The sequence below is a fragment of the Komagataella phaffii genome, chromosome 1, assembly GCF_000027005.1.
Source record: "Komagataella phaffii GS115 chromosome 1, complete sequence".
In the NCBI taxonomy this organism is placed as follows: Eukaryota; Fungi; Ascomycota; class Pichiomycetes; order Pichiales; family Pichiaceae; genus Komagataella; species Komagataella phaffii.
This window is the reverse complement of record NC_012963.1, coordinates 861,878-887,737: the sequence shown is the minus strand read 5'-3', so window position 1 is coordinate 887,737 and position 25,860 is coordinate 861,878. Positions and strand designations below refer to the sequence as shown.

The window sequence follows — 25,860 nt, the reverse complement described above, 5'->3', positions numbered from 1 at the left end:
TTTTTGCGACATTAGGGTTCACAAGTATCATCAATGCCTCTCAAGTTATACATCTCATTTGCTTTATACCTGATAGCTTTGGTTCATTGTTTAATATTGCCAGCCACTTCCCCAATCTGTGAGTTGCCCTATGCTAAATCCTTCCCTTACTGGGGATACAGAATACAAAGAGAGTACTCTCTCAGAAGTATTAGGGGACCTTTATTTCACTACAGTGTATTCATACGTTGCCGGCAAAGCTCATTAGACTATGAACACCTCGTAAGATTGGGCAGAGAAGAGGATATTCCTTGGAACACAACTTTATGCTTTTCCAATCGTCTAACTAAGAAATCAAAATCTACTGTCAACAACAAGTCGAAGGAATCACGGAACACTACCGATTCAGCAGCGAACGAAAAGCCAACTTTCAGTCCACTGAATAGAGTTTACAAAAAACTGTTCAAGAGATTTGATTATGTCTTGACCAAAATGGCCCGATCTCGCTTTCTGCAGTATGCCTCCCACCGACAAGACGACAAGGTTGACGGAATAAGACATCTACCTTCTAAGGAAGTACTGTCAGTTTCTCTTGAAGATTTGAAATGCTATAAATTGGTAAGAAGGAAGAAATATGTGACACGTCAGTTATCTCTCTATACCCCTTATCGTTTTATCGGAGGTCTATTTGAATGTCCTTTATCCAAAGAAACTAAAAAGGACATGCTGAAATCGGCCTCGGCCCTAGACTTCATCAGCCCGTACCAGATTCCTTGTGATTCAAACACTGCTGTTCCGATTGCACCTCTGATCTCTGACGATATTTCGCAACAGCTGGTAAACCATAATATTTTCTCCAGCAGAATCACAGACTTTCGAATCAATATTATCCAAAGAATACCATACCTTTTCACACCATCGTTTCTGGACCCCCGCTTTTATTCCTCTGGTGTCTTTAAAGGCCGCTACAGTAATTGGTTTGACGAACTAGACATCAATGAGGATTACGATTTAAGCTCACTTGATGAAAGCGTGATGTCAAAATCCAACACTCTGTTTGCTAACTATATTGCAAAACACTTTCGATTCAAGAATACGAATCCTCTCTTGGTGTGGGAGAGGAATACATCCAACACACATGATGATGACAATGAACAATACCTTAACCGCAAGAGCGATTTACTTAACCAAGTCCTATCTCAGCTCGTTGAATGGCCTTGGGATGTTGCTAAGCAACATCTCACCAACATTCATCAGATACTCGACGTGGATTCATGAATTTGCACGAACAAACATAATATAATTTTACAATAACTACTCAAATGTACTTATATAAACTGTCTTTATCCTCTTTATCTCCTCCACTAGGATTTCTTATTGAGTTGCCCGACAAGCTGGGCGAGTTTTGAAATACAAATCCCCTTGGATCTCCGACGTTATCACTAGTGAAATCACTCGTCATAACAGGTTGGGGAATCAAGTCAGGAAAAGATGAATCATTGCCCACACGCGCTGCTTGGCTGTTGACTATTGGTGTGGTGGAATCAGTCCGTTTATGACCGTCATCTCCAAAGTTTAATAAAGTGTCCGAAACACGCTTAACTTCTGTTGTGCTATCATCACCTTTAGTCACATCGCCTGTGTTACCTCCTCTCTTGAAAGCATTCTTGAATGACTTGCCTCGAGTAAGCTTTCTAGTAAACATAGCACCAAGAGAAGGCTTTTCTTCAGGCTCAGCCAGTAATTCGTCCTTCTCGGTAAGTTCCGATTGAGATGGAGATGAATCAACCATGTCCTTCAATTTGTACATTTCACTAGCCCAGTTTTCTTGGTGGTTTTGAGCAACCTGTCCCAAAGCCGCTAGCTCGGCAGTTCCATCTGGAGGGTAGTCGTCATTCTTATCATCAGCGCCGTGCCTTTGGAATGACGTTCTGTCGTCCTTAGCGGGAGCAAAGCGGGCATCTGGGTTGTTTGTGAAGATAGCCATACAAGTGTAAACAATGATCAAAATCAACAAAATCACGGTGAAAGCAGCATTTAGAATAAAGAACACCCAACCCATGATTGGGGCCACTGACACATTCTGGTTAAAAAGTTGAGAAAAAAATAAGAATAAGAAAGAATTAATGGTCATTACCACGCAAATCATGATGTTAGCAATGTTGGTAAGTTTATCAAGGTATGGCATCTGGTGAATCACGAAAGCTGTGTAGAACAAATCAATGATGAAAAATGCCAGCGCCTGGGCCACACCAGAACCTTGACCCAGACCAATAAAAATACATCGAATGAAAGTATGGATAAGAACAACAATACCAAACCAGTATTTTTGAGCTTTGAATAAGCTGTAGAAGAAACCATACTTTCTTAGAACCTGTGGATTACCATATAATAACGCTGCGGGGTTATTGTGCTCTCTGATGGATTTGGAACCAAAATACATTGTTCTATAACTGGCCCAACCCATGATGATAAGAGCAAGCAATAAAAACAGCACTGCCAGCACTACTACTGCCGGAGAATCATTTCTGGTAAACTCCCAGAAAGATAGAATGGTCAACTGGGTAAATCCAATATAAATGTATCTTAGCAGAGCACCTTTCAAAATTTGTCTCCAAGAAAACTTGAAAGCTAATAATTTCGAGTTCTTAATCCAGCCCATTCTCTTTCCCAAGGCCACCGAACTTCTGAAAAGAACAATGATTATAGCTAGAACATAACCACACAGGAAGAAAAACGTGAATCCAGTGCAAACAATACTAGTTGGTTCAATTCCAGCTTTGAGACCCACACGCTCAATACCTCTCAAGATTCTTAAGTGAGCAGTTGATCTCAACGCATACAGGTCAAAGTCTCTAGTTTGATATCTGCCAGCAACTAGTTCTTCCAAAGTGTCAGCTGGAGTTGTAACAAAACTGTTAGCAAAAGGAACGTAGTCCGCAATGAAATCGATTGACCGTTGAACCAAAATAGAAATAGTGGTGGATGTCAAATATAAGGTAGGAGTACCACCAGTTGCTTGGACAAACCAACGGAAAATCTTCTGCATGAATTCAACTCTGATAAGTCCCATAGACCAAGCCAGGTTTTCTGACCAAGCACCAGCGATGGGGGGAACCTCTTCCACGGCCTGCATGCAAACAACTACTACAGATTGGAAATAAAGGAAGAGTGATATGGAGTTTGCAGAAATGTGGGACGCAGAAATAGAATTTCCAAAGGCAGAAAGTAAAGCACCTGCGAGCAAACCAATACCAGCAATAACAGCAGTAGCCCATTGGGCGGCTATATGAGACACCGTTCTACCGTTGGAGAAGGAGGCCTGCAAACAACCCAACTGGGTGCCATTTGCATTATGTAAGACGACACGAACCACTGCGTCAATATCAGGGACGACATAGGCTATACTTGGAACCATGTCAGCAAAGTCTCTATCGATATATTCAACAGAGTCAATTTCCAAAGTTCCTGGATACAAAGGGCAGAATTGTTTCCAGCCAATGGTACACATGTCGATCTCTCTTTCAATGACAGCAAATCCATAAGCGTAAACCCTAACGTTTGCAATAACATTATCGCTGATCTCTGAAGTCATGGAAATATCGTAGGTCAAAGCACCGGTATCTGGAGAGAAAGTCACGTTAAAATAAGAAGGATCAATCAAAGAGTTGTCCTGGCAGGTCACCAACGAAGTAGCAGAGAGCGCTCTCCTAGCATCTGCCGCGCAGAACAAAGCTCCTAACGCCACGAATATCCAACCTGGCCTCATATTCAACGTTTAAACCTTGGTTTGAAGACACAACAGGGTGTTTAACGAGTGGGGCTAAAGGATGTGGTAGGGAGAAGTTACTTTTTTTTGATTTTCTTAAGAAAGTAGGCGCGCGCGACGGATGGAGGTGAAAGGTAATCTGGTGGGAACAAATCGTCTGTTGTTTTGGGGTTAATTTCCTCCGGGGAAGCTACGAGAAACATTGGCAAGAAGTAGTATGCTATCCTTGGCTTAGCAGCGTGGTCTAATGGCGCAGCTGGGACGAAAGTTTGTTACGAAACTGGCAGGGCCAAGCAATAATATGAGGGTTTTTCGCAGTTAACGATACTGTTCACCCCAATCAGCGAGCTATGGTGATGTAATCACCTTACCGTGACTGGGTGGTACACTACTAAATCCCAGCCAAGGCTAAATTGTCACGCTGGAGTTATGAGAGCACTGGCAGTGTTTGCCTAGTGGAATGAGGCTTAGACGTGACATGCGCTTAGAGCAAACCAGTTTGTTTTTCCAAGCGAAGAGAGGAACTTTCTGTTTTGTTGGAAACTTTTGGGGAACGTGCTCCCCAGTATCAGACAGTGTGTTCCAATGCTGGATTTGAAAATTATATTTATATAATATTATGAATAATCTTTCTTATCTATCTATTTTTAGCTTTCACAATTGCAAGAGAAGTACTATATATTAAAGAAAGTTCAAAAAAGAGGTTAAAACTCAGGAACCGATTTTTCGACACTTCCACTTTCCTTTGAGTATTGAAACGGAAAGAGGAGAAGGCAATCAGAAGAGGTGAACTCAAGTTAAAGGCTCAATTGAAACCCCAGACAGAAGCTTTATCTGGCAAGTGTTTAGCGAAAAAAGGCAAAGGCAGTGAGTGACTGACTCACCAGTGATTCTAACAGTGGAGAGCTGTAGCATGAATAAATAGAAACTATTTATTTGTATACTTGACCAAACTACAAAAAGAGAGGCAGATAATGAATTCGGTGAAAGAAGATTTCCACATTGCTGTACCGACTGCTTTTCATGCAGACGAAAGCTTGAATATAGAAGAGACACTTAAGCACATTGACCGTTTATATCAAAAAGGCGTACGTTCTGTAATGATATGCGGTTCAACCGGAGAACAGCACAGCTTGAGTACGTCTAGAAAAAATACAGCTGATAGACAGCTTGGACCAAGAAGCCCGCTTTGCTCCTGATCTTGAAATTTTGGTTGGAGTCTCTGGTATCCGTCAAAAGGAGGTTTTGCGTCTTGCAGAGAGAGTTGAGCGATCAAATGCAATTAAAGCGGTACTTTTGGGCTATCCGCCTTATCTTGTTCCCAGTCAGGCTGAAGCCGTTTGTTATACAGAAAAAGTGCTTGAAAAACTAAGCAAACCAGTTATCCTGTACAATAATCCCTTACGCACAGGCTTTGATTTAGCCGTTGAGTCTATTTTGCATCTGTTTGATAATCATCAGATTATAGGAATTAAAGAAGCTGGTGATCCGGAGAAAATACAAGCCGTACAAAAGAGATTGGATCGGACAGTCTACTACTATGCCGGAGGAGAGCAAGACTTGGAAAAGAAAATCTCTTTGGGGTTTAATCGTCTGTCTTCGATTGCCGGAAATGTTTGGCCCCAAGAAATAAGCAACTGGTTTTTTAATCTTTTGGAAGGAAAAAATGATGATACAGACAAGATCAGTCTTTTGCTGGAGAATCTTTACAACGACAGTTTTTTGGTTCAACTGAAAAAATTGATTATTGCAACTTCAGATGTTCAGATGGGAAACTGCAGAGCTCCTCTGGGCAATTTAGAGAAAGAGTAGTTTATTTTCAAATGCTGTTAAGCATCATTTCACCGTTTTATCTTGATCTTCAATGGCATATGCGATCGGGATCAACCGTCTCAAAACTTGTGGTTTCTGGGTATAGAGAGTTGCATTGGTGAAGGTGCAGACCTGGATCCACATTTTCTAGAGGATCAAAAAGCTGTCTTCCGGACACCAGGTCATACCCCGCTAAAGCATTGTTCCATGTTCCTTTTGCAATCTTAGCTTACTGGCAAAGCCGCTCACTTACGATGAAAGTTCAATTCTCTGTAATTCTATTCAATATAATATTACTAAAATTTTATTCAAAAGTAAACTTCCCAGAATTGAACCACGCATAAATTGACTAAAAGTCTTTGCGGGTATTTTCATCGTTCCGCCTGACAATAGATTGGCATTTGAAACTTCTTTTAAAATATGTAAAGACAGCTCTATTACAGGATAAAAGGCCAAGAAAGATAATGGCACCGCCTACAAATAAACTCATAGCCTTGCGAACTCTTTAGTAGCTAGCTCGTGTAATTTGGTGCTGTCAATTTCAACCTGATCGTTCCAGACAATCTGGATAACATCCCAAAATTCTTCCACGTAGCTCACTTGAAGTCCCAACTTCTCTTGAACCCATTTTTCAGGAAGCCCGAACACTCCAATTCGTTCGGATTTATTTGAGTTGGACAGTAATGACTCCTCCTCTTTGATAAGATCTACCAGTAGCTTATCCCTAGAACTTCTGTTATTGGCTTCCAAGTTAGAGATAAAGTCTTGAATGACATCTCTTCGATTACTTCTTGGAAGGATCACCCTTTTAACGGTTCCAGTTAAATGTGCTCCTAGTAGCTTCTCATGAACACCTCCAATTGGCAGTACCATCCCTCTCAAAGTAATCTCTCCAGTCATGGCCAAATCCCTTGGTACAGGTTTCTCTAGCATCACCGACAGAAGGCACAGCGTAATGGTGATTCCAGCACTGGGTCCGTCTTTTTGAATAGCACCAGCGGGCACATGCATGTGAACCTGAGTAGTGTCAAACCTCTTCAAAAGATCCCCAGAAGTTGAAGTTTCGTCATCCTTTAATTGTAGTAAGTTGTGACTAAACATCGATCTTATAATTGTTCTTGCGATCTTGACACTTTCTGTAAGAACATCACCCAATCTGCCGGTCGTAATCATGTTAGTGTTAGTACTATTAGGTATACCGGTCATTTCAAAGACTAGGGTACTTCCATGTCCGCTACTATTGTAACTGAGGCCGTTCACGATTCCGTACTTTTTAGAGATAGCTGAATCATTCCTCATATTCTTGCCTGTAGACAATTCCGGGGGTATTCCAATGTACTTTGAAAGATTATCTACCGTGACCTTGGAAACGTATCCCTTTGGAATTTCGCCTGGAGCTTGAGTACTACTCATCAAGCTAGAGTATTCAATAGCCTTACCCCGACAGATACTCCCTATTAACCGTTCCAAATTACGAATACCTGGCTCCCGAGTATAATTGACAGCGATGTACATAATCACTTCGTCAGGAATAACCACCGATGGTGATTCGGCATTCGTAGGCAGTCCGTTTCTTTTGATCTGCTTTGGTAATAAGAATTGTTTAACAATCTCCACTTTTTCGAAATAATTGTAGCCATTCAGTTCAATAACCTCCATTCTATCCCTTAATGGGGCACTGATCATGCTCATATCGTTGGACGTACAGATAAAAACAACACGAGACAAGTCAAGTGGGAACCCGATATAATGGTCAGAGAAGTTAGAATTTTGCTCTGGGTCTAACACTTCAAGCAAAGCAGCAGCTGGATCACCGTTTACACGACTACCAGGGCCTTGGGATCCATCGACAACCTTGTCAATTTCATCCAAAAGTATCACTGGATCAAAAGATTGAGATTTCCTCAGTGCTTGGGTCAATAGTCCTGGCATTGCTCCAACGTAAGTTCTGCGATGTCCCTTAATTTCGGACTCATCCTTCAATCCTCCAAGACTTACTCGCTGGAACTTTTTGTTCAGAGCCTTTGCAATAGATTTTCCTAACGAAGTTTTACCAACACCAGGTGGACCTGTTAGTAAGAGAATGGGTGCTCTGGCTTTGATTTCCTCGTCTTCTTGCTTGGGGTTGGACGTTTTAATGTGATCGTGGAGTTTAAGAACTGCTAAATACTCTAAGATCCTATCTTTGACGGAGTCCATTCCGTAATGGTCCTGATCTAGTGTTTCTTTGGCCTTGTCTAGATCAAAAATTTGTTGTTTTACAATATTTTTTGTTTCCCATGGGATATCCATAATAATCTCTAAATAAGTTCTGAGCAGTTGGTACTCCGATGAACTTGGTTGCATTTGAGTCATTCTGTTGAAATCTTTGGTAACGAGCCTCTTTCCATCCTCTGAGATCTTCAATTTGGAGAGGTTGTTGATAAAATCACGCAATTCTTTATTTTCGTCGTCTGATTCTCCAGCTTTCGGTGCCTGATTTGCAGAATTTGTATTGGGCGAAGGCGCCAAACGAGTTCTCTGAGAAGGACTGACCCGCCTTCTTGAAGTTCCTTGGATGTCTTCAATCAGTACTCTGAGGCCCTTCAAGTGGTTAGATACTAATTGAGACCTGGTCAAATTGGCAGCAATTTTGCCGTTCTTAGTGTCAAAATCTTTCCATGTCTCCAGAACATAATCAACGTTCAAATATGTTTCGAAAAGTGGATTGGCAAAGTCCAACGCGTCGATAGTTGTTTGGATCCTGTCTGTAGAACTTGAAATAGCTCCCAAGACATCCACCTTTTGAACCATACTGAAGGGGAACACTGAAGTGAGAATATCATTAGTTTTCAAAATCTTCTTGAGTAAAGACTTTCTGTTTTTGGTTGAATCTAATTCCTTCTTAGCGGACTTGTACTGGTTGGATAGTCTAGTATAAGCATGAGTGGATTCTTGAGATGAGACAGTGGCGTAGATCAAGTGAGACAACGGAGCCAAAATCATCATTGCAGACTTTAGACGGGAGTTCTTTTCCATGGTAGTATCTTCAAGGTTCATCATGTCATTTTGATAGGTGACTAGAAACTGTTTGATATTCTCCAGTAGTTGCAGACCCTTATCAATATTTGTCAAGATGAGCTTGTTACTGATGGTCTGGTCAACCTCAGTAAATGGTATATCCACTTCCACAGATATGGTTGATTCATTCATGGAGATGGTCTTTTTGGATTTTAAAGATCCTCTGGTTAATGCTTCGAAGGATAGTACAATATCCTGGTTAACGACGGACACCTCAGTTATCTGACAAATTGTAGTGGCAATGGAGTCCTGGTCTGACTGGTCGAACCCAGGGAGACAGGCAATAACCCAGGGAAGTGACTTGTCATCAGACCCACCAAGTTCAAGTTGGTCTTTCAGGACACCTATGCTCTTCTTAGCATTGCTGCTCAAAAAAGGGATATGGTCATAATCGTTTTCCTGTTGTTCCTTCTGCGAGCGGGCAATATCACCTAGAACGTCATTTCTTTCAGAAAAAGACTCATCGAACAGGTCTCTAAAACGTAGCAAGATGTTGACCCCCTCCTGGAACTTGAAAGTCGTCTTGTAGACAACTCCAGGCAGGAACAACAGTCTTGGACTCAGCTGCAACAGCGGCAGTGTTAGGTCTACAGTGGACTCCTTTGAAACAGTAGCTCCCATGCTCATCTTGGGCAGAAAAACAAAAACCGGCTCAGTATTCTTATAGGGGAGGCAACGAACCGATCCGTGTAGCGTATTCCTTTCTAGGGGATGGATTGTCCAGGATAGGATAAATGCGGAGAATCGGTTGACATCTCCCAATGCGGGAAGAGGGTGTACAGGTGTTGTCACGTGAAAGATACGGTACTAATGATCTTCGTCACGATACATAATAACAACCATAATACGTTAAAGGTTATTTATCTGTACTTGGTGCGGAAGCCGCTATTTCTGTAACTGATGCAGTTTTGATTGTTTGGCTGTATATGTAGTGGTTCGTCCAGCATGGTGTAAATAGATTGAGAGAGCTTTTCAAATTGAACGTCTTCGGCTGGCGGAAAGGTACTTGAAGCTGAGCTTAGGAACTGGTTACGGTGACCCTTATTGTCGATGCTACCACGGTGTTTTCTTTCATGTTCTATTCGGACATGCTGAGCTGGACAGCAAGTCTCTTCGCTCTGTCTGCTCGAAGTCATATTTGGCCAGAGCAGTTCTTCCTCATCCTTCTTTTTGAACAATGAGGCAAAAATATCACCTAGACTGCCAGTCATAAGTAGGATGAAGAGAGATCGAAAGTAAACAAGCCGAGAGGCCGTAATATATGCTACTGAATACCATTGCAGATCAAGTTCACTAGATGTTTGTTTCTGTTTTGAATCGGCAGGCAGTATGCGGGTAGAGCGTGTCAAATGAAATTTCAAGTACGGAATCAGTGTGGATCAATGAAAACAACGGCCAGATTTGGTAACAACATCTTCTTTCAAGCATGAGTGCGCACTTATCTTACATGCAGCAGATACAAGCTTGGCCCGCACTATTGGCAGCTCATATTCATCAGTTCTGCTTTCCAAGAGTACTACCTATGGCTGGCTTCATAAGCAGCTAATCCCAATGCCATAACAGGAAGGTAAACAATAGGTGATAGAAAATGATTATTACAACATAGTATATAATTATAATATAATAAATAATTATAATTATAATAAATAATAAATAATCGTTCAGTTAGTATACATTAAATAGTCAACATAAATTTCTATGATAGCCTTCAAAGATCTGCTGAGGCATCCGCAGCGTCTCTCTGTTTCTTGATCTCCTCCAATTCCTTGACCCTTCTCTTGAAATCCAGATACTGACATTGTTCGTAGTCGTGTCTCTCTTGAACACAATTCCAAGGCATATACCATCCCTCCTTCCTACACTTGTTGAGAGGAACCAACAGTCTGGCACATCTGTCTCTGTAGGCAAGAGGAATCTTGTTCTGTTTCATTTCCTCATGGGAAACTATCAATGTTAGTTTAATGGTCTCATTGGTGTGCGAATGTGAATAGTTCAAAGGATAAAGTTTTCCCTCTCTCAATTGGCCAATGTCCTTCGCCGACTCCTCCCCGGACATTACACATCAGAATTAACGCTTTACTTACGAAGTTCTGGAAGTTCACTCACGCCCATGCTCTTTTGCAATAATCGTCTTTTGTTACCTATGGGCCAACCATTTTTTTCACCAATCGCTTATTGGATATATATTGGGTACGGCACGACGGGAAGTCAACTTGTCTTTCCGGGATTTCTTTTTTCTTTCTTTTTCGTAGTTTGTTTCTTTTTTTTGCTTTCGCTAGGGGAGTCTCCACAGAAATACGCCTCCGAGTTATCCCGCCCCGTCTAATCTCCCCACGCCTTATTGCAGGTTTTTGGGGCCGGAACATACCAGAAATAAATTTTTTATCCGTGATATTAAAAGGTCAATTTTATTCGAGAAGCTAATTTAATCCGGTTGTCAAACAAACCAGAATCACCCAATGTATATCCCACCTACAAGTTTCAACAGGAAGCAGTTCAAGTACTCGGGTGACAACTACAACACTCCCAGCGAGTTTAAGGAGCAAGCTCGTCTTGATATCCACCGAAAATTAGCGCAAGCTCAAAGCAACCTACGACATGGTTCCTCCCCCTTGGCCACCAAATCCATAACAGCTTCGTCCTCACAGTTCAGCGGGTCAGACGTCGAAAGTCTCGCTAGCGTGGCCAGTGATGGCTCTGAAATGACGATAGACGAGTCCAAGAGGAAACGGAAGGCTTATTTGGGCTTCTTGAAGAAGCCAGAATCCAAACTCTCCAGAACAACCACCAGGAGAAGTTCCCTGTTTTCCAACAACCTAACACAGCAACCAACTAATCAAACAGAGGCCACCTCATTATTTACTAACTACTTTTCTGACAATGGATTTGTCACTGAAGTTGATTTGAACGAAGTTCTTCCGAAAAACTTTGACGACATGTACGATCCCGACTTAACCGTGGAACGGTTTTACAACGGGCGACCAGTGTTCACCAAAAGGAACCTGGTCAACTGGGAACTGAACGATCTGAGGTCTCTGCTGATAGTTAGTGAACTCAAACCAGAGTGGGGCGGGTACATACCTCGTATAAGAGATAATCCCGACTTCCACATCGTTCTCCTCCCACTGACGAGTTCTGATAACGAATTCATTGAGATCCTTATGCGATCGGACATTTACAAAGAGTCTAAATTCTCTAAAGAATTCAAAATGAAGACAGCTGCGTACATAGTGCAGTCTGCAAGATACAGACACAATCTAGCCATTCAGGCTAGATACTCTGACATGCCCACAAAAGATCCAACTTTGCAATATTTTTCAAAAGTGGAGTGGAGAAACATAATTGAAAACTACTTATTAAACCTGGGGGTTGAGACGCAATGTCGCCTTGATTTCCAGCATCGATGCTCCATACTGAAAGGACACCCAGCACAGAAAAACGATTTGCTATCCAAAGCAATCCTGAACAATACACAAAAACAATTCAATGGAAATGGCCTTTCCAAGGAGGAGAAGGCTAGAATATGGTCCCAGGCTCAGTCTGAAATTTATAAGCGACTGGGGTTGGATTGGACGCCAGATAAGATATAAAATAAATATAATTATCTAATTGAATTTCAATTCATTTTCACTACTGCGTCCTATTGTATGTTTCTAAGCAGATAGCCAGCTCTGCTGGCTCCGTGCCAACGCCTCGTTCTACTGGTTAGATCTGGCAGCCGTGCCTTACATAGTAGGGTGTAGTATCTATGGAAAAATTGAGCAAAGTCGCGAAGTTATAAAGCTTAACCATTCTCTCCCTTTTACACACAACCCATCACACAGCCACAATGGGTAAAGTAGCATCCAAACTGTCCAGTGATGATATACACGAGCTGAGACAGACTACCAAGTTTGATAGACGAGAGCTTCAGCAGTGGTACAAGGGTTTTTTGAGAGATTGTCCCTCGGGCACAATGACTAAAGACGATTTCATCAAGATCTACAAGCAATTCTTCCCCTTTGGAGATCCCACAGAGTTCAGTGCTTACACGTTCAAGGTATTGGACACAGACAATTCTGGAGAGATTGATTTCAAAGAGTTTATAACTGCGCTCTCTGTCACCTCGAGGGGGTCTATGGAAGAGAAGCTATTGTGGTCATTCAAACTGTATGATCTCAACAACGATGGATTTATAGACCACGATGAAATGTTAGCAATCGTAACTTCGATCTATCAGATGATCGGCTCAATGGTCGAGTTGTCAGAAGACGAAAAAACACCAGAACTAAGGGTAGAGAAGATCTTCAATTTGATGGATAAGAATGAAGATGGAAAAATCTCGCTGCAAGAATTCCAGGAACGCTGCAAGTTAGACCCTTCCATTATAAACGCTTTAACGCTCTACGACGGGCTAGTGTGAGATGAGTTCACCTACGCAAAGAAGAAAAAACCAAGATAGACTTTTCATTAAACTCTCTCTGCAGTCCATATAGCACCCCGACAGGTCAGTTTGATTGCTTCTGTAAGCAACCAGTAGGGCCTAGCACCGTGAGCATCATGTTCAACGGCTGTATCTAAGTGCTCCAGTTCCTCATCTCTGAACTGACTGACCAACTTCTGCATATCTTTGATCTCCTCGGGGACGGTCGGAGTATTTACTCCAGTTTCCTCATTCACGACATCCACATGGAACTGGTTAGTTAGTACTCTTAATTGCTGGTTGTAATGCCCTCCAATTACAGTTTCAACAGCCTCTGTGCAAGCCATAGCAGCCTCTTTCCCCATCAGTCCTGTGGCAATACCTAATCCCATGGCTCCAACCTTCCAGAGAGGGGTTAGCAACGACGGTCTCACTCTTCTTTCAACCTGTAGATTGTTGAAAGTATTGTGATGGTGGATCTCCTGTTCCCACATATGCTTTAGTATAGGTTTTAAATCCGGTCTCTTATGTGACAGGGCCAAATACTGCCCATTGTATATGAAATTTGCACCCAACTCCCCTGCTTGGTCTACTCTGATAACCCTATCCATGTAGGCATTCTGTGCGTCTGATAAGTAACCCAGCCTCAAATTTTCCGTGGCAGAGTTTTCCTTGCCCTTAGTGGACGCATATCTCACTGATTGCAGTTTTATCAAATTCCTGCTATGTCTGATCATGGTCCTCAGGATGACGGGGAAATTTCAATAGTGAACGAGAGTGATAGAGCTGTGGGATCGTACGGTTTGCCCATATGTATACTGAAACCCTTACATCATCATCAAGGGGGGTAGAGTCGCGGCGGGAAACGAGAATATCAGCCCTCTATCTCATCTCCTCTACGCTCACTTGCTAACGGGAAGCGGACCACATCATGATCATCCTGCTCCCCCTACTTTTCCTGTTTGTGGCCGGTCTGGTACAGGCTACAAAGGTTCACGAAGCTGGAATTTGTGCTTTGAGAGGAAATTGTGGCAAAAAGAACTTCTTCGGTTCAGAATTGCCCTGTCCTGATAATACGTTCTCTACGCCATCCTCCCCAGATGATTTTGACCTACTTGAACAAATATGTGGTAAAGAGTTTGCTGATATAAATACTTACACGTGTTGTGACACTTCTCAACTGTTGAATTTGCAAAAGCAACTGAAAAAGGTTGATCCTATCATTGCTTCATGTCCAGCATGCCGCAGTAACTTTTATACCTTGTTCTGCTCATTCACATGTTCTCCAGATCAATCTCAGTTTGTCAATGTTACGGACACGGTAAAGTCCACCACTGGAGAGGATGCGGTGAGTGAATTGGACTACTACATCCAAAGCAGTTGGGCAGAGGAGTTTTTCAATTCTTGTAAGGATATCAAGTTCGGAGCATCGAACGGGTATGCCATGGACTTGATTGGAGGTGGCGCTAAGAATTACTCGGATTTTTTGAAATTCTTAGGTGATGAAAAGCCTTTATTGGGGGGTTCTCCCTTTCAAATCAATTTTCAATATCCGTCCAATTCAACCCCTCAATGGGTTGAATACCCCGATAACCCTGTGAGAGCCTGTAACGATAGCAATCCAGATTATAAATGTGCATGTTCCGATTGTCCAGGATCTTGTCCAGTTCTTCCTAGTCGACACGCTCCAAAACAGTGTCGTGTGGGTATTCTTCCTTGCTTTTCATTTGCCGTTGTTGTGCTTTATGCAATTGTCCTTTTGGGATATATTGCTTACAAAACCTCACGATATACCAAATCCAGGACCAGCTTACTTTTACATGATGATCTGGCTTTGGATGAATCTAGGTATGATTACAGCTCCGAAGACGAACAGTTTTTTAACAATGAGTTTGAATATAACTCTTCTTATTATCCAATAAACAGCAAGTTGGAAGAATGGTTCTGCAAGTTGGGGTTCTTTTGTTCAACCTCTCCCAAAACTGTGATTTTTGTCTCTTTGGTGGTGTCGTTGACACTTACGTCTTTCATGCGATTCATTGAACTCGAAGAAGACCCTGTTAAATTGTGGGTGTCTCCGCAAGCCGAAGCATTCCAACAAAAGCAAGTTTTTGATGAAAAGTTTGGACCGTTTTATCGGACGCAACAGATATTTGTTATCAATGAAACGGGACCAGTGCTCTCTTATGATACCCTAAAATGGTGGTTTGACAAAGAGTCAACCATCCTTTCTTTACAAGCTAATGCATCAGATTACCAGAGGGAGACGATCACGCTACAAGATCTATGTTTGAAACCTATCAACGATGCCTGCGTTGTTGAATCATTCACACAGTATTTCGGAGGTGATTCTTCCAGTTTAACTGAAGATAATTGGGAGAAGAAACTATCCTCATGTGCCAACAGCCCAGTGAATTGTCTCCCTTCGTTTCAACAGCCTTTGAAAAAGAGTCTTCTTTTTGGAACTGAACAATTGGAAGATTTTGACATTCTAAAATCTAATGCGTTAGTTATCACTCTCGTGATGAACAACTCTAATGATGTTAATAGCACACAGTTTCAAAATTCTCTAGCGTGGGAAAAAGTATTGGAATCTCACTTGTTGGATCTTAAAGAGGAATCTGCACAAAGGGGTCTGAAGTTGAGTTTCAGCACTGAAAGCTCCTTGCAAAAAGAACTTAACAAGTCAACTAACACTGATATCAACATCATTGTAATTTCCTACCTACTTATGTTCTTGTATGCTGCAGTAGCTTTAGGGAGCAACGCAATTACCAGAGAATGGAACCTTACCTCTCTGGTTCACACCAGATTCACTTTAGGCTTGTCAGGAATTATCATTGTTCTTCTTTCTGTATCAAGTTCAGCCGGATTTTGGTCTATTTTCGGACTTAAATCGACCCTAATTATAGCAGAAGTTATTCCATTCTTGGTCCTTGCAATTGGTGTCGATAACATCTTTCTGATTTCCCATGAGCTCAACACAGTTAACATGAATTATAGCACTGAGAGTATTCCCCTAAGAGTCTCTAAAGCTATGGGAAAGATTGGGCCTAGTATATTGCTTAGCTCATCTTCTCAAGTGTTCTGTTTTGCTCTGGCTACGGTTGTTTCCATGCCAGCAGTGAGAAACTTTGCCGCTTATTGTACAATGGCTGTGTTATTCAATTGTATTTTACAAACCACGGCATTCGTATCATTGTTAACGCTAGATCAAATCCGCCTAGAGGATAACAGGTTGGATGTTTTCCCATTTGTAAAAGTTGACAGAGGAGTTCAATTTGGGAACAACAATAGCCAGGAAGGATTAATAATTGATGAGCTATTGGACACTAGTAATGACAACGTCTTCTCAGAGTTGATTAAAAAGTATTATGCTCCCTTTATATTCAACAAAAACATAAAGCCTTGCATTTTGGCAATCTTCGGAACGTTCACCATATTTTGTCTTAGCTTATTGCCAGATGTTCAGTTTGGTTTAGATCAGCGTATTGCATTACCCAGGGACTCATTTTTGATTGACTATTTCGATAGTATCTACAATTACTTGGGAGTCGGGCCTCCTACTTACTTTGTAGTAGATGGCATGAATGTTACGGAAAGAAGCAACCAACAAAAACTGTGTGGAAGATTCTCAACCTGTGATGAATTTTCTTTGGTAAACGTCTTGGAACAGGAAAGAAAACGCTCTGAAATCTCTACCATTTATGAACCTACTAGCAGTTGGATAGATGACTTTTTCCTATGGTTGAATCCAGACCTCACGGATTGTTGCAGGTTTCGAAAAGGTACTAACCAGACTGAGATGTGTCCAATATACGCCCCTTCAAGACAGTGCGAGGTTTGCTACGAAAACCACGAGCCTGGGTGGAATATTACTATGGAAGGACTCCCTCAAGGCGAAGAATTCATGAAGTATTTTGATATTTGGATTGAATCACCTAGTGATCCTTGCCCGTTGGGTGGTAAAGCTCCATATTCAAGTAGTGTCTTCACTGATGTTAATGGAACAAACGTCGAAAGCTTTGTTTTCCGTACCAGTCATGTTCCTCTTAGATCACAAAATGATTTCATAAAGGCCTATAAAGAGTCCCTTCGGATCACGAACGAGGTCAAGGAGTACACTGGAATTGAGAATTTGTTTGCATACTCACCATTTTACATTTTCTTTGTCCAGTATGCGTCTATTGTCAAATTGACCTTTTCCTTGATTGCTGCTGCCCTTTTGGTGATTTTCTTATTTGCAGTAACCCTTTTGGGGTCTTTCGCTTCTGCTCTAATCTTGATCCTCACTGTTGTTATGATTTTGATTGATATGGGAGGCATAATGGCTCTTTGGGGAATCAATCTGAACGCCGTCAGTTTGGTGAACATCCTAATCTGTGTTGGTCTAAGTGTAGAATTTTGCACTCACATCGTGAGAGGTTTTACTATTGGTGATCCAGCAATCAACTTCAACACTAGCTTAGATACCACATATGCATTCTCCAGCAAGCAATCGAGAGCTTTCAAGTCCCTCACGACCATTGGAGGTTCCGTGTTTGGTGGAATCACTCTAACTAAGATCGTTGGGGTTACAGTGTTAGCGTTCACAAGATCACAAATTTTTGAGGTGTATTATTTCCGAATGTGGTTCTCTCTAGTGGTGTTAGCCTCATTGCATAGTCTGATGTTCCTTCCAGTCATATTATCATATGTTGGGGGGAGAGGCTATATATCTTCAAGTTATGCAAGTTTAGTTTCTGACGAACTTATCGACCGATTACAAGAGCAGACTTTAGATTAATGAGCTTGCCTGTTATCACAAGACCCTATTCTGATGCATGCTATAATTATATTTACTATTTTAGATAGGGAACAGAGACCATATTGTTATCTACAAGTTTTTGTTTAAGATTGCTCGTGTAACCCTCTTTGATGATGCTGATTCGATCTCTATACCTTCGGGATAAATTATGCATTTTGTCCTTTTGTTTAAAATCTTTTTGTATGGCACTCTTGACAGACTTGGCTCTGTTGGCCAGGTGTATGTAGTTTCCTTTCTGTTCTCCGTTTTTGGAAGGTTTAGCTCTGTGGTACCCGCTTGTAAGAGCAGCTTTTACAAACTTTGGCCCATGTTTCTGTGTGTTTGGTATGGTTGGGAATTTCTTGGTTTCTGTATTGATAGAAAGATCATTAAAAAGTTGGTGACGGATGTCCAGTTCTGCGGTTGAAAGTGGAGTTTTTAAATTCAACGGAGCTTGATTATTTTTCAGATCAATTAAAGAACGGGCTTTGGCCCGTTGAAGATAGTATCCTGAGAAGTTATTTGTGGTTCCTGTAACAACTAACATTTCATGATATAGAATCCTGAGGACCTGTCTCCAATTATTATGAAATCCCTGCTTGACAGCTGCCGCAATCAAGTAGTGAAAAGTGGTAGTGTTAGGGGAAATCTTGAACTTGTCCAGCATGTAATTGTAAAAGACAAAACACAGATCGACTCGGGAATTGTTTCGGAGAGAATTGAGAATGCTATTGAGAGTGGACAAGTTGGGAGTTAGTGTAGTTTCATGGAGCAATTCCCAACATTTCTGATATTTTTTCTCTATGACCAATTGAGAAAACAAAATATTGAAACAGTTTATGTCCTTCGATGGTGGTGGAGTGCTCTGCAGCAATTTCGTCATTTCATTAGAACACGAGAGCGATTCCAGTTCGAACCGTGTCAAAAGTGCAGTTCTGGAAAATCCCAGTTGATCCATTTTGTCCAATAACATTTGCTTGGAAATTTTGTCTGGCAAAATCTGGTAGATCAGATGCCATGTGGTTGAATCAGGAGAAATGTATTCCTTTCTCATTAAACCCAAATACTTCAAAACAGTAATGAGGGGGTTTGTATAGTGTACAGGCATGTTCCTCAAATGACCAATAAAAAGATTGTATGTCAATCTATTTGGCCTAATTCCTTCTGTTCTCATCTGAGCCAACAACGATTTCGCATATGGTAGGTCGTTCTTAGAAAGAAAGAAACGAATAACGTTGTTGTAGGAGTGAATACCCCTCAGTTTCATACAGTGTCTGTTATCCTTGTGAAAGAACTGACGCAGCAACATTGGAATAACGTTTTCCTCGTTAGAAGCGTGGTTATGCACATATCGATTATTCGTGATCTGGTCTACATACTCCGTGAAAACCTCGATGTTCAGTGATTCTGGTAACTTAGGTGCCCTTGACAAGACTCTTGGTTGTCTGTAAAACTCTTGAACAGTTCCTGGATCTAGGATTTTAGAATCATACCTGAAACTGGTGATTAAAGAGAATATTTGTTGGATGAATTCTTGGTTCAGTTGAAATAACTCGTCCTGCGAGAGATACTTGGAGATTTTCTTATAATTCGTCAATTTTTGCTGTCTACTGCGTAGTTCGTGGTCATCATGTGATTGGTTAGAGTTGGATACGCTGTTAAAGGAGTTGATATAATGAGTCTTGAACTTGGATCCCTTTCCCACATAAGGTAAGAACTGGAGATACTCCTGATTGTTACAGGCAGTAGCCATTTGTGCGAAACAACGATCCCACACATACGTACAAGTCTGAACAGTTCTCCAACGGTTGGAGCTACCTAGACTTTGTAGCATCTAAACACGTTAGGGTCTCGTTGGGAGGTATGCACTATCACTAGAATTAGTGTTCAGGGAGAGAAATAGTGGTCGTGCGTCGTCCTGAAAAATTTACTATCCTTACAAATACGATTGGAAACACTAGTCAACCCAATCTACATACAACTCCCATTTCAAAGATGAGCAGAGAAGGATTTGTAGCTCCATCAGGCACAGATCTTGCGGCAGCCGCTTCCGGTGTAGCTCCAAACAAGCACTACGGTGTCAAATACACTTGTGGAGCCTGTGCTCACAACTTTTCTCTGAACAAGTCTGATCCAGTTCGTTGTAAGGAATGCGGGCATCGTGTGATTTACAAAGCCAGAACCAAACGAATGAGTAAGTTTTTGACAACGTACTAGATCTTGAGAATATTGCAGTACTAACATAGTATTTTAGTCCAGTTTGATGCCAGGTGAACAAAAAATGAACTTTCAAGTAATCCGGTGTGGGTGCCCTTCTGGTCAAAAACAAACAATGTAATTTTATTATTAGTTAATCAAAGTGATTCGGTTGAAACTCAAGCAGCAGTAGCCAGTAATCTGAGCTGCTGACAATCTCAAGACCATCTCTGTCAAGTTCCCTCAAATGCCTTGCACCTCTCGGTAGCATCAGCCATCCAGCAACTATCATCTAACATCGAAATCTGTGGTTCTCGTTTTTCTGTGATCGCGAATCTTTGTTTCAATCCAATGACGTCGTCATTACGTTACTCCTCCAAATTTTCTTTTTTTTTTCTGTTGAATCAGTAAAGCTACCGGTCTGATTCAATTGCTATTGTGCGTTTATTGCGCTGCCCGCCCTACATCATATACACCAGTACACCAAAGAGAGAAGCTCTGACCCAGTCTCAGTCTCATGAACTCCGTTAGTCCTCCTAACGATTTGGGAAAAACAACCAAATCGGGTTTAGAATTGGAGCCTAACCCGTTTGAGCAATCGTTCGCCAGCAAGCCTTCTAGCGATACAAAAGATAAGAAGATCGCTCTCAATCCTAAGCAGCAACCTAACCTTACCACAGAAGGTGCTTCTCCCACTGTACTAACGCCCGGCGGGTCCAAGAAGAACATTCTGCCACCGCTAACTGGCCTCTCCCCTGGTGGTTCGGGTCTTTCGATAACTCCTGGTGCTATGTGGAACGTAAATTACAATTCGAACACATTCCCAGGACTCACCAACCACCATAGCTCGCAAAGCCTTATGCAACAGTTTGTCCTGAACGCTCGAAGGTCGGGACTAACGCCTAACGAATCTTATCTTCGAACAGGGCTAACTCCGATTCCCCAAGTCCCGGTTTCTCAAGTCCCAGTCCATCAAGTACCGGTTATGCAAGGCCAGGTTCTTCAGGGTCCTCTTCCACAAGCTCCCCCTCCCCCACAGGGTGTCGGTTCACAGGTGCCGCCGAACGTCAACAATCCGTATCCAGTTCCTCCGGCGCTTATCTCTAACTTATCGTCGCTGTTGGCATTTCCAAGCGCAGCTGAACCTCCACAGAGCTTGAAGAAGGAAGAGACACAACTTCCCACGCCAGTAACATCATTAAATAGCACAGACTGCGACAGTGCCAAGGACTTGAAGGTTAAAAAAGAGGGTTCGAAATCTAAGAAGAGAACCGCGTCGGTTGCAACAACAGATGAGAAGTCAGCTGAGCCTGACTCAAAGAAGACGCCTGCTGACGAAGAGGGAAAGCGGAAGAGTTTCCTGGAACGGAATAGGGTGGCTGCATCGAAATGCCGGCAAAGAAAGAAACAAAAAGTGCAACGTATGGAAGAGGAACTAAATTTCTACTCACAAAACTACAATGCTCTTAATTTCCAAGTAAACATGCTCCGAGAACAGGTTCTAACCCTCAGAACCATATTGTATTCACATCACAATTGCCCGACTTTGATAGATCAGCTTGGTGGTGTTGAAAATTTGAATGCTATCTTAAATTCCACTCAATACGTTGACCAAGGACGGAAGCCTGTGGGTCCTGAAGAACAAATGGAGTTAGGGTCTACGATGATGGGAAAGCCAGCAAATCAAATACAATTAAACGGGCTAAACACACTTTCAAATCAAAATTCACAAACAGAAAATACTGCGTTAATGGCTTCTAACAATACGAGTTTGGGAGAGAGGAAAAGCTAGAATTTAATCCTCCTCTTTACATAATAAATTTTGAGGGGTCGTCATTAACGCCAATCAATCCCGATGCCGACCCCGGTCCTGTATAGACTTTAGAAATATATAGTCAAAGCAATCGCGGGTACTCAAACAACCACAGTATGGTGTAATTTCAAAGCGTCCTCTTTCTCCTGTATACTAGAACGAAATGTCATTCAACTTTGTAAAAGAGGCGGGGAAGTTTCTCTGCATTGGCAGAAACTACGTGGCTCATATCAAAGAGCTAAACAACAGAACACCCTCCCAGCCCTTCTTCTTTCTGAAACCATCGTCATCTGTGCTGCTTCCAAAGGACGGCCCCATTCTGGTACCTAAGGGGGTTGTGGTTCACCATGAGGTAGAATTGGCTGTCGTACTCAACAAACAGTTGAAGAATCTGGACCCTGAAACATTTACCGCCGAGGATGCGCTCGATGCAATTGCAGGTTACTCGTTGGCGATTGACTTGACAGCCCGAAACGTTCAGGATGAAGCCAAAAAGAAAGGTTTGCCTTGGTCAATTGGGAAAGGATTTGACACTTTCTTGCCCCTTTCTCCCTTCATTTCCAAATCTCAAATCCCTGATCCTTATAATGTTCAATTGCACTTGAAAGTCAACGGAGAAACTCGTCAAGATGACCTGACCAATTTGATGATATTCCCAGTTCATCAAATCTTCGCTACCATGAGCTCAATCATGACCCTTGAAAAAGGCGATGTGATTCTAACAGGAACTCCAAAGGGTGTGGGGAAGCTCGTTCCTGGTGACCATGTCGAAGCTTTTATTTCTGTTGATGGGAAGGTAATTCCAGAATCCGTTATCGACGTCGAGGTGGACCAGAAACCTGGACCATATGAGTACAAAGAAACCTAAAGATTGAGAAGTAAAGAATAAACATTTTATTACATGACGCCTCCTTGGGGTGGAGAATACTGACGAAGTTTTACTCCAGCAGCATTCAATGCCTGGTAAGAAAGTGTATCCATGCTGTAACTCTGGGAATAGACCACCTCTTGAATGCCACTCTGAATAATTTTAATGGAGCATGTCAAACATGGACATGTGTTACAGTAGAGAATACTGTTGGTACTGATTCGATCTCTTCCTGCTTCCAACAATGCGTTCTCCTCTGCGTGTAGGCATAAGCAGGTTGATAGGCCGTTCCCTGACGAGTTTCCCGAATTGCATCTAGCGCACCCTCCTTGATTGCAATTAGGCATATTTCTTGGTGTGCCGTTGTAACCAGTAGAAATAATTCTGTTATCTCTGACCACTACACACCCAACTCTTCTTTTCATGCAATTGGATCTCAAAGCTGCCAGATCTGCCAATCTCATGAAGTAGGCATCCCACGACGGTCTTAATCTTGTCGGGTTCAACAAGTTGACATTGGAAAGATGTGAATACAACTGGTTGATGGAGTCATGATTATTAATGATGGTAATGTCGGCTAGATTACTTATCTCTATCAATTTATGATCAAAAGTGTATTTATCACAGTCTATGACGAACTCCTCCAGAGAAATATCCCCCGCCTTTGAGCATCTTCTCTGGTGTCGTTTGAGTATAGAGCTTTCCAATGAAATATGTAAAAAGAACGGCCTTTTGGATAACTTGCTTAGAAGAACAGGATTGTCAATGTGTGATAAGACGAAATTTTCAGAGTAGTTCTTGGTGACGAAATCGACCAGTTCATCTTCATCTTCGAACTTATGGTCAATATTCAATATTGAAGGCTCTAACGATATGTGTTTGAATCCTTGGTATGTCAAATAACGAGCTACAGTTGTCCTGCCGGAACATTTGGTTCCAGAGATGCCTATCAGCATTGAAATGCAGACTAGGCTAGGTGGGCGGAAAACTGACGCGTATACAGCATTTCTGATATTTCTACTCAGAACAAGTAGCTTCGCGGGACACAACCGTGAAGGGCCTTCTAACAACAGAGCTCGAATATCTCCGAGGAGATTCCTCTTTCTCTGTTTACAATTCATCTTCATGGCACAAGAAATTGTGCTAACCCGGTTCCAGCCCTATAGGGTTCCCAATCTCTTTCAATGGTCCAATGATGGTGACATTGCCATAATAAACAACAACAATAATGTTGTTGTTTTAGAAAGCACCCCTGTTTCTCTCAATCCAGACATCCACAAAATTCATGCACTTACAGATCTCCTGGTGTTGAAAAGAAATGTCCTCAATCCCTCTCCACTTCTTTACCTTCAACGACATCAGACGTACGATGATGACGTGAATATCACCGATACGGTCATGGAGCCTCAACCGGTGTCCATTCGATGGTCTTCAAAAGGGTTCTCCAAAGACCAGAGATCCCAGTTGGCAGTATTGTACAACAACCTCCAATTGTACATTTTTGAAACTGGTAACTGGAATTGTTCGTTACATGTCAACTCAGCGATTCACCAGTTGGACTTGGAGCATGTCACGCGGCTCCCAGATATTCAAAGAAGTAGGATTACCGGTTTCTCCTGGGCGCCTCTGGTCGATGATGTGAGGCTTGATGATCACCATTTCATGGCAATTTCTAATGGAAAGGGTGAAATTAAGCTATTTGAATTATTTTCTGACAAAATTGATGTTAAAATAACAATAGAGCTGCCATCAGTTGCCGGCACATTGGAATGGTCACCTTGGATCCAGAGTCAGGGTAGATTGGTCAGTTATTTGACAGCCATTACTAGAGACAATTCCATTCATGTGATCAAAGTATGCTTGGAAACTGATGGCCGCCTTATCTCTGATGGCCAGTTAAAACAAATTTCCAAGAAATACAGAGGATTACATGCTAATAGTAAATGGTATAATTGGGATGGAAAGCTAACATTTTTCATTGTTTTCACTAAATCTTTGAAAGCGTTCGTTTTTGATTCTGACCAAATTTCTCATTTTGAGTTAGATCTTCAGTCTCCTTTGTTTTTCCATGACTTTGAGCTATATCGCATGGACGGCTTATTAAAATTAATACTCGTTGAATCTTCTGGTGACTACATTAGAACTGAATTTTCCCCCGCGGAAGGTTTTGCAAATTTCGAACATCTTAATTTTATGATCAATGAGCCGACAGCCGAGGACCCTCTTTACAAACAATTGTATAAAATTCAGAAAATGTTAGTTCAGTCGGCGGATCCTCAAAAATTGCTTATAGCTGGCATATCTATGGATCCCACTAGTAATGTTTTTGGAATACTGTACACCAAGCATAAACTGGCATCGCCAGTTTTTGCCAAAAGCTTGGCCTACTGGAAAGTATACTTCAATATTGTTCCTTTGAGGAGTGTCAAAACTATGGAGCTTGGTAAACTAGTGGACTATTTTTCAGGATCGGTCATTAATGAACTGTTACCTCTCCAATATTCTGGTTCTTTGATTACACAGATAATATCAATGTACTCATTGAGAAACAAGAACCTTTACAAAGAGTTTGAATCAAGAATCCAAAACTTAACTCCCTTTCTCAAAAATAAGTCAAATGACAAATCTTTGACTACGTTTTCTCAACATTTAAGATACCATCTGTTCAAAGATACATATGTTCAATCCCTGAGATTTCTGAACTGGTTTAAAATGGACAAGAATAACGAATTGATTCAAATTGCAGCTAGGTTGATTATAACTTTCATTACAGACAACAAAATAACGCTATCCAATCCTGTTGATGAATTCATCTTACAATCGTTCAACTTAATCTCAGGTTTGAATCTGCTCCCTCAAAAAGACAATGTTGTTTTGCACAACTTTCAGCACAATATAGATGAGTCATTTGATTTTACAAACCATACTTCTTGCTCCTCTTTATATTCTATCACTTCGAAAGAAGGACACGTTTGGAGTCGTTGCGCCATTACATTATTACCCATCTTGAGCACCAACATAATCAAAGATCCTATTAGTGGACTGGTTGCTTTGAATGATTTTTCAGATTATATTCAAAGTGAACATCAATGTATACTAGTTCCCATTCTGCAGCAGGTTTGCAGTGTGAGTTTATTTACAGGCGGGACTTTTGTTAGTTAGTACCTTTCCTTAC

The 25,860-nt window shown here is 41.6% G+C and overlaps 16 protein-coding genes across 16 annotated transcripts; 9 read left to right on the top strand and 7 right to left on the bottom strand.

Annotated features, from left to right (window-relative positions):
- Window positions 1-33: 33 nt before the first annotated feature.
- PAS_chr1-1_0177 (Hypothetical protein) lies at window positions 34-1,257 on the top strand (the record flags this gene model as incomplete). Its single annotated transcript, XM_002489778.1, has 1 exon — window positions 34-1,257. One exon carries the CDS (start codon window positions 34-36, stop codon window positions 1,255-1,257), a length of 1,224 nt encoding a protein of 407 aa, XP_002489823.1.
- A 40-nt stretch (window positions 1,258-1,297) lies between these two features.
- PAS_chr1-1_0176 (Putative FAD transporter) lies at window positions 1,298-3,748 on the bottom strand (the record flags this gene model as incomplete). Its single annotated transcript, XM_002489777.1, has 1 exon — window positions 1,298-3,748. One exon carries the CDS (start codon window positions 3,746-3,748, stop codon window positions 1,298-1,300), a length of 2,451 nt encoding a protein of 816 aa, XP_002489822.1.
- Window positions 3,749-4,722: 974 nt separating this feature from the next.
- On the top strand, window positions 4,723-5,560 carry PAS_chr1-1_0175 (Hypothetical protein; the record flags this gene model as incomplete). Its single annotated transcript, XM_002489776.1, has 2 exons — window positions 4,723-4,819; window positions 4,914-5,560. 2 exons carry the CDS (start codon window positions 4,723-4,725, stop codon window positions 5,558-5,560), a joined length of 744 nt encoding a protein of 247 aa, XP_002489821.1.
- A 486-nt stretch (window positions 5,561-6,046) lies between these two features.
- PAS_chr1-1_0174 (ATP-dependent Lon protease involved in degradation of misfolded proteins in mitochondria) lies at window positions 6,047-9,247 on the bottom strand (the record flags this gene model as incomplete). Its single annotated transcript, XM_002489775.1, has 1 exon — window positions 6,047-9,247. One exon carries the CDS (start codon window positions 9,245-9,247, stop codon window positions 6,047-6,049), a length of 3,201 nt encoding a protein of 1,066 aa, XP_002489820.1.
- Window positions 9,248-9,480: 233 nt separating this feature from the next.
- On the bottom strand, window positions 9,481-9,831 carry PAS_chr1-1_0173 (Hypothetical protein; the record flags this gene model as incomplete). Its single annotated transcript, XM_002489774.1, has 1 exon — window positions 9,481-9,831. The coding sequence occupies one exon, from the start codon at window positions 9,829-9,831 to the stop codon at window positions 9,481-9,483; it is 351 nt and encodes a 116-aa protein (XP_002489819.1).
- A 497-nt stretch (window positions 9,832-10,328) lies between these two features.
- PAS_chr1-1_0172 (Hypothetical protein) lies at window positions 10,329-10,676 on the bottom strand (the record flags this gene model as incomplete). Its single annotated transcript, XM_002489773.1, has 1 exon — window positions 10,329-10,676. The coding sequence occupies one exon, from the start codon at window positions 10,674-10,676 to the stop codon at window positions 10,329-10,331; it is 348 nt and encodes a 115-aa protein (XP_002489818.1).
- A 403-nt stretch (window positions 10,677-11,079) lies between these two features.
- PAS_chr1-1_0171 (Negative regulator of the glucose-sensing signal transduction pathway) lies at window positions 11,080-12,210 on the top strand (the record flags this gene model as incomplete). The annotated part of the gene is made up of 1 exon (XM_002489772.1): window positions 11,080-12,210. One exon carries the CDS (start codon window positions 11,080-11,082, stop codon window positions 12,208-12,210), a length of 1,131 nt encoding a protein of 376 aa, XP_002489817.1.
- Window positions 12,211-12,449: 239 nt separating this feature from the next.
- Window positions 12,450-13,022, top strand: PAS_chr1-1_0170 (N-myristoylated calcium-binding protein that may have a role in intracellular signaling; the record flags this gene model as incomplete). Its single annotated transcript, XM_002489771.1, has 1 exon — window positions 12,450-13,022. The coding sequence occupies one exon, from the start codon at window positions 12,450-12,452 to the stop codon at window positions 13,020-13,022; it is 573 nt and encodes a 190-aa protein (XP_002489816.1).
- A 47-nt stretch (window positions 13,023-13,069) lies between these two features.
- Window positions 13,070-13,759, bottom strand: PAS_chr1-1_0169 (Protein required for the ubiquinone (Coenzyme Q) biosynthesis; the record flags this gene model as incomplete). The annotated part of the gene is made up of 1 exon (XM_002489770.1): window positions 13,070-13,759. The coding sequence occupies one exon, from the start codon at window positions 13,757-13,759 to the stop codon at window positions 13,070-13,072; it is 690 nt and encodes a 229-aa protein (XP_002489815.1).
- Window positions 13,760-13,953: 194 nt separating this feature from the next.
- Window positions 13,954-17,808, top strand: PAS_chr1-1_0168 (Vacuolar membrane protein that transits through the biosynthetic vacuolar protein sorting pathway; the record flags this gene model as incomplete). The annotated part of the gene is made up of 1 exon (XM_002489769.1): window positions 13,954-17,808. One exon carries the CDS (start codon window positions 13,954-13,956, stop codon window positions 17,806-17,808), a length of 3,855 nt encoding a protein of 1,284 aa, XP_002489814.1.
- Window positions 17,809-17,863: 55 nt separating this feature from the next.
- On the bottom strand, window positions 17,864-19,642 carry PAS_chr1-1_0167 (Peripheral mitochondrial inner membrane protein, located on the matrix face of the membrane; the record flags this gene model as incomplete). Its single annotated transcript, XM_002489768.1, has 1 exon — window positions 17,864-19,642. The coding sequence occupies one exon, from the start codon at window positions 19,640-19,642 to the stop codon at window positions 17,864-17,866; it is 1,779 nt and encodes a 592-aa protein (XP_002489813.1).
- A 161-nt stretch (window positions 19,643-19,803) lies between these two features.
- Window positions 19,804-20,025, top strand: PAS_chr1-1_0166 (RNA polymerase subunit, found in RNA polymerase complexes I, II, and III; the record flags this gene model as incomplete). The annotated part of the gene is made up of 1 exon (XM_002489767.1): window positions 19,804-20,025. One exon carries the CDS (start codon window positions 19,804-19,806, stop codon window positions 20,023-20,025), a length of 222 nt encoding a protein of 73 aa, XP_002489812.1.
- Window positions 20,026-20,521: 496 nt separating this feature from the next.
- PAS_chr1-1_0165 (Hypothetical protein) lies at window positions 20,522-21,796 on the top strand (the record flags this gene model as incomplete). The annotated part of the gene is made up of 1 exon (XM_002489766.1): window positions 20,522-21,796. The coding sequence occupies one exon, from the start codon at window positions 20,522-20,524 to the stop codon at window positions 21,794-21,796; it is 1,275 nt and encodes a 424-aa protein (XP_002489811.1).
- Window positions 21,797-21,980: 184 nt separating this feature from the next.
- Window positions 21,981-22,685, top strand: PAS_chr1-1_0164 (Putative protein of fumarylacetoacetate hydrolase family protein; the record flags this gene model as incomplete). Its single annotated transcript, XM_002489765.1, has 1 exon — window positions 21,981-22,685. One exon carries the CDS (start codon window positions 21,981-21,983, stop codon window positions 22,683-22,685), a length of 705 nt encoding a protein of 234 aa, XP_002489810.1.
- A 29-nt stretch (window positions 22,686-22,714) lies between these two features.
- On the bottom strand, window positions 22,715-23,641 carry PAS_chr1-1_0163 (Deoxycytidine monophosphate (dCMP) deaminase required for dCTP and dTTP synthesis; the record flags this gene model as incomplete). Its single annotated transcript, XM_002489764.1, has 1 exon — window positions 22,715-23,641. The coding sequence occupies one exon, from the start codon at window positions 23,639-23,641 to the stop codon at window positions 22,715-22,717; it is 927 nt and encodes a 308-aa protein (XP_002489809.1).
- Window positions 23,642-23,810: 169 nt separating this feature from the next.
- Window positions 23,811-25,847, top strand: PAS_chr1-1_0162 (Hypothetical protein; the record flags this gene model as incomplete). The annotated part of the gene is made up of 1 exon (XM_002489763.1): window positions 23,811-25,847. One exon carries the CDS (start codon window positions 23,811-23,813, stop codon window positions 25,845-25,847), a length of 2,037 nt encoding a protein of 678 aa, XP_002489808.1.
- Between the last annotated feature and the right edge of the window lie 13 nt (window positions 25,848-25,860).